Here is a 4,937-nt window from a genome sequence, read left to right as displayed (position 1 = left end):
CATCTGAGTGAAACCATATGATAATTCTTTCTCTGCTTGACTTATTTCACTTAGCAAAATCTCCTCCAGTCCTGTCCATGTTGCTGCAAATGTTCGGTAATCATCCTTTCTGATGGCTGAGTAATATTCCATTGTATATATGGACCACATCTTCTTAATCCAGTCATCTGTTGAAGGGCATCTCGGCTCCTTCCACAATTTAGGTATTGTGGACAATGCTGCTATGAACATTTGGGTGCATATAGCCCTTCTCTTCACTAGGTCCATACCTTTGGGGTAAATTTTAAATCTAAAAAGGCCCTTTTAGGGGCATGTGGGTGGCTCAGTTGGTTAAACATCTGCCTTCAGCTCAGGTCATGATTCTAGGATACTGGGATCAGGCCTGTGTCAGGGTCCTTGCTCAGCAGGGAGCTTGCTTTTCCTACTCCCCACTCATGCTTTCTCTCACTGTCTCTATTTCTCTCAAATAAATAAATAAATAAAATCTTAAAAAATAAAAAATAAAAGGGCCTTTTTAGTGGTATTAAGCTAACATCATTGCTTTTGCTAGACATTAATACAAAACAGGTAACTGATCCCTTCTCTCTGTTCCTATAGTCTAGACCATTAAACCTTTAAGTCCTAAACCACACCCAGGTTATTAAAGTTCTACTTAGAATTTTAAAATATTACAAAACAGGTAAAACAATGGATAGTAAAATCATGTTTTAAATTACAGTTTTTGTCAAATAAAATGTACATTTTTAGTAAATTGGGCAGAAACACATGGAAATTTTTCATTTTCCAAAGCCTCAAACTAAAACATCAAGCACACTTCCTTGACTTCTGGAGGCGGGTAGATCCATAAATATAAAAATAAAGTAAGCCAGTGCCTTGATCATTGAAGAGAGCAACAAGAGATTTAAAAAAATGATTGTGAAAGTAGGAAAAATAAAAAATATGCTATTGTATAGGTGAAGAAATCCCCTCCGAGACTCTTGCTAAGGAAATGAGAGAGATTATTTTATACAAAGGAAAATAGTCTAAAGATAAAGTAGGAGCCTTCTCTCTTTTCTTCAATAGTATTTATTTTAAAAATATGTTACAAAATATATTCAAAGTTATGTTTGTAGTTTATAAATGTGATCTCATTTGTCTTAATAGCACCTGCAATGCCAATATTCACAAATACTAAAATTGAGTGGAGAATGAGGCTTGGAGAAATTAATTATATAAGATTACGCAGAAAAATAATGTTTGAGCCCTTTGAACTATGCTTTTTCACTATACCCTGGACTACTTCTCCTGTAAAATGACCCATGCCAGAATATCTCATAGGTACATCAGATTTTAAGAGATGGAGTAGGGATGGGCATATTGGTGAGGTACTGCTTCCACTACAACTTACCTTATTAGCTGTAAGTATTACTTAAGGTAATTTTTTAAAATTATGTTATGTTAGTCACCATATAGTACATCATTAGTTTTTGACGTAGTGTTCCATGATTCATTGTTTGTGTAGTTCTAACTGATGATTTCTCAATGTCTTCTGTTTACTTGGTGTTTGAGTAATCCCATCTCATTTCAACTAGTACATGATTCCTTTTACACTTTGGTAGACAACATTTGTATTAGTATCATAGGGTGATGTGCTAAATTCAGTGGAAAATCTCATTGACTTCCCAGCAATTCATGAGCTTTCTTGTGACTCTTAGTGCATTTCCAAAGTGATAATCCACATTACACAGTTGAGTTCACTAGTTGCTAAAATGAGATTATATGCATCTTGGGAAACCTCCTATGTTCTAATGATGAAACTTACTATGTGTGTTATCTACATTTATTTTTTAAAAATCACATAAAGCTAACAATAAACTTTAATATTCCTGGTTTATAAATAAAAAAAAGTATGGTCAGAGAAATATTTTTCTATATGTAGAAATGTAGGTGTGGTGATTTAAGCTAGAAGTCCTTGATATTTCCATGAGCACAGTCTTGACCACTTCATATGTTATATTCTCTAGAGTGAATATCATGGAATGGGAGAATCAGACCTTCAACTCAGATTTCATTCTGCTGGGAATCTTCGATCACAGTCCCACCCACATCTTCCTCTTCTCTCTGGTCTTGGGCATCTTCACAGTGGCCTTCATTGGAAACATTGCTATGGTTCTCCTCATCTACCTGGACACCCAGCTTCACACACCCATGTACTTCCTCCTCAGCCAACTTTCCCTCATGGACCTCATGCTTATCTGCACCACTGTACCCAAGATGGCCTTCAACTACTTGTCTGGCAGGAAGTCCATCTCTCTGGCTGGTTGTGGAGCACAGATATTCTTATACGTGTCCCTGCTTGGAGCAGAATGTTTCCTGTTGGCTACAATGGCCTATGACCGTTATGTTGCCATTTGTCACCCATTACGATATTCAGTTCTCATGAACCAGAAAATCTGTTGTATTATGGTTGTTTCTTCCTGGATTGTTGGCTTTCTTGATGGTATAATTGTCATTGCAGTTGCACTGTCCTTTCCATATTGTGGTGCCCGAGAAATACCCCACTTTTTCTGTGATGTCCCTGCCCTTCTCACTCTCTCATGCACTAATACATTGCTGTTTGAAAGGTTAATGTTTATTTGCTGTGTAATTATGCTTCTTTTTCCTGTAGCAGTAATCATTGCTTCCTATGTTCGTGTTATTGTGGCTGTCATTCACATGGGGTCTGGGGAGGGTCGCCAAAAAGCTTTTGCCACCTGTTCCTCCCACCTCATGGTGGTAGGGATGTACTATGGAGCAGCCATGTTTATATACATGCGGCCTGTTTCTGATCGTTCCCCCACCCAGGACAAGATGGTGTCAGCCTTCTATACCATCCTTACTCCCATGCTGAATCCCCTCATCTACAGCCTCCGTAATAAGGAAGTGGCCAGAGCATTCATGAAGGTGTTGGGGAAGGGCAAGTCTGGGGATCAAATTGCTTAATTAACTTTTTTCTATCTTCTTGGCTTTATGCTGAAATTCATGTATTCAATTGGTGCAATTCAGCCCCCAATATTTACCTCTTTGTATCAAAAGTTTTATTAGACAAGCACACAAGATTTAGAAAGTGAAAAACTGCATGCTTTTTTATTCAAATATTATATTTCTTTCATTATGGAAACTTCAAAGTGTGGCTATAAGTAAATATTTGCTGTAAGGTAACATGCACAATGTATAGTCTGACTGTCTTATGCAATACCAGTTAGCAACAGAAAGATATTTCCCAATCACAATACTACATAATAAAAAATTAAAAATAAAATAGGGCACTAATAAACTTTCTTTAATATATGGTAGTCTTACATTTGGCCAATCAAAAAATTCTCCAGAGTCCAATATCATACATTGGATAGATCAATTTGTTAAAGTGAAAAACCAACTTAATTATATTCCAAGTTATAGATTTATAAGATTATTATAAAAATTAATATACTTTACCTAGATAGAGAAAAGAGGCATCAGATTGATGTTTAGGCATATTGAGTCTATGTCAGGATATCAGAGGTTTAGGGAATGCCTATTTATTTCCTTTTTTAACAGACATCAGCCTTCAACATGAGAGAATGAAATGTGATTCCTCAAAGTCTGGTCTTTTCATGTTTACATGTCTTGATCATTATAGGGGTTGTGTACTATAATTATATGGAAAAGTGATCAATTTTATAAATAGAAAAGTTTAGGTTTTCTGAAGTCTGGATTTTTTTTTTTATAAATCACATGTCATGTTTGACATCACTATAGGTAGTGCTGTAATATTTATATGAAATGTAGTGCAATTCTGGGGATTCTTTTGTTTTATGAGGAGCAACCACTATCTGAGTTTTAGCTATTTTCTTTAAACTCTATTGTTTTGAAATTGAATGAAATGAAACTGAATTACTTTTCCTTCTGCCTAACAGATGAACACAAACTCAGCAGCTTTAAATAACAACTGTTTATTAAGTCCCAGTGTATATAGGTAGGAATTCTGGCATGGCTAACCTGCGTATTCTGCTTAAGGTATCACAAGGTGGCAATCCAGGTGTTGGCCGAAGCTGCAGTTATATCTAAGGCTCAGGGTCATCTTTCAAGCTCATATGGCTGTTGAAATAATTCATTTCTTTGCACCTGAAAAACTCATTATCTTACTTCCTCAAGACCAGTAGGAGAGTCTGTCACCTAAGGAAAAGCCTGAAGTCCTCTTTTAAAGGTCTACCAACTGGTTAAGACAAGCAAACTCAAGATAATCTACCTTAGATAACTTGATTTGGGATCTTAATTACATTGGTACACTCAGTTAACTCTTTCTTTATATAATAACCTCATCATAGGAGCAATGCCAGAAGAAATAAATCATGGGGAATGTTTAGGGTTCTGTCTACCACACACACCCACATAAATTCCAGACTGCTATTTATAAACGATATAACAAGGTAGTTATAACTCTTCCTGTCAGTGTTGTGAGAACTTTTTGATTATGGAACTTTAAGAAATTCTTTTATGGACTCTAGAGTTGGGGGATGTGGTAAGAGTAAAAGCCTAGGAATGGAAAAGTACCTGGTGTTGAGTCTGAACAGGGAAAAATGTCTTACGGTTTTCCCCATTTTTCCTGCGGTAAGGAGGTCTTGGAAGAGCCACCTGAAGAGGAACTCTGATAAATAGAATTAGCAGTTAAAGAGCCATCAGAGCCAGGAAAGGAAACACATAATAGCATGACCAGCCAATGGGTCCTGAGTCCTTGACTACAACTACCACAGCAATGCATTGGCTGTGCACCAAGTCTAGAGTGAGGAGGGTAGCTTTTTCTCTTAATGCATTTAGTGTATACATTACCCTCAAATGGAAATTTACTATTATTAAGGAAACATTTCACATCACATATTGTTGACTGATATGTGAGTTAGTTGAAGATGGGGCAGGAAAGGGGTATCCTATGTAAT

General features: G+C 36.5%; 1 protein-coding gene across 1 annotated transcript; it reads left to right on the top strand.

Annotated features, from left to right (window-relative positions):
• The first annotated feature begins 2,013 nt into the window (after positions 1-2,013).
• LOC113261908 (olfactory receptor 2M3-like) lies at positions 2,014-4,659 on the top strand. Its single transcript, XM_026508218.2, has 2 exons — positions 2,014-2,924; positions 4,509-4,659. Exons 1-2 carry the CDS (start codon positions 2,014-2,016, stop codon positions 4,657-4,659), a joined length of 1,062 nt encoding a protein of 353 aa, XP_026364003.2.
• Positions 4,660-4,937: the final 278 nt, after the last annotated feature.

This window comes from Ursus arctos, unplaced genomic scaffold (assembly GCF_023065955.2).
Source record: "Ursus arctos isolate Adak ecotype North America unplaced genomic scaffold, UrsArc2.0 scaffold_5, whole genome shotgun sequence".
Taxonomy (NCBI): Eukaryota; Metazoa; Chordata; class Mammalia; order Carnivora; family Ursidae; genus Ursus; species Ursus arctos.
The sequence above is the reverse complement of the archived record's forward strand: the minus strand, read 5'-3'. Positions and strand labels throughout refer to the sequence as shown.

Excerpts from the sequence above, each read along its gene's own strand:
- LOC113261908 (XM_026508218.2), top strand. The coding sequence starts at position 2,014 with ATGGAATGGGAGAATCAGACCTTCAACTCAGATTTCATTCTGCTGGGA. Across the intron at positions 2,925-4,508 it reads GCCAGAGCATTCATGAAGGT|AGTTGGGGGATGTGGTAAGA; the intron begins GTTGGGGAAGGG and ends TATGGACTCTAG.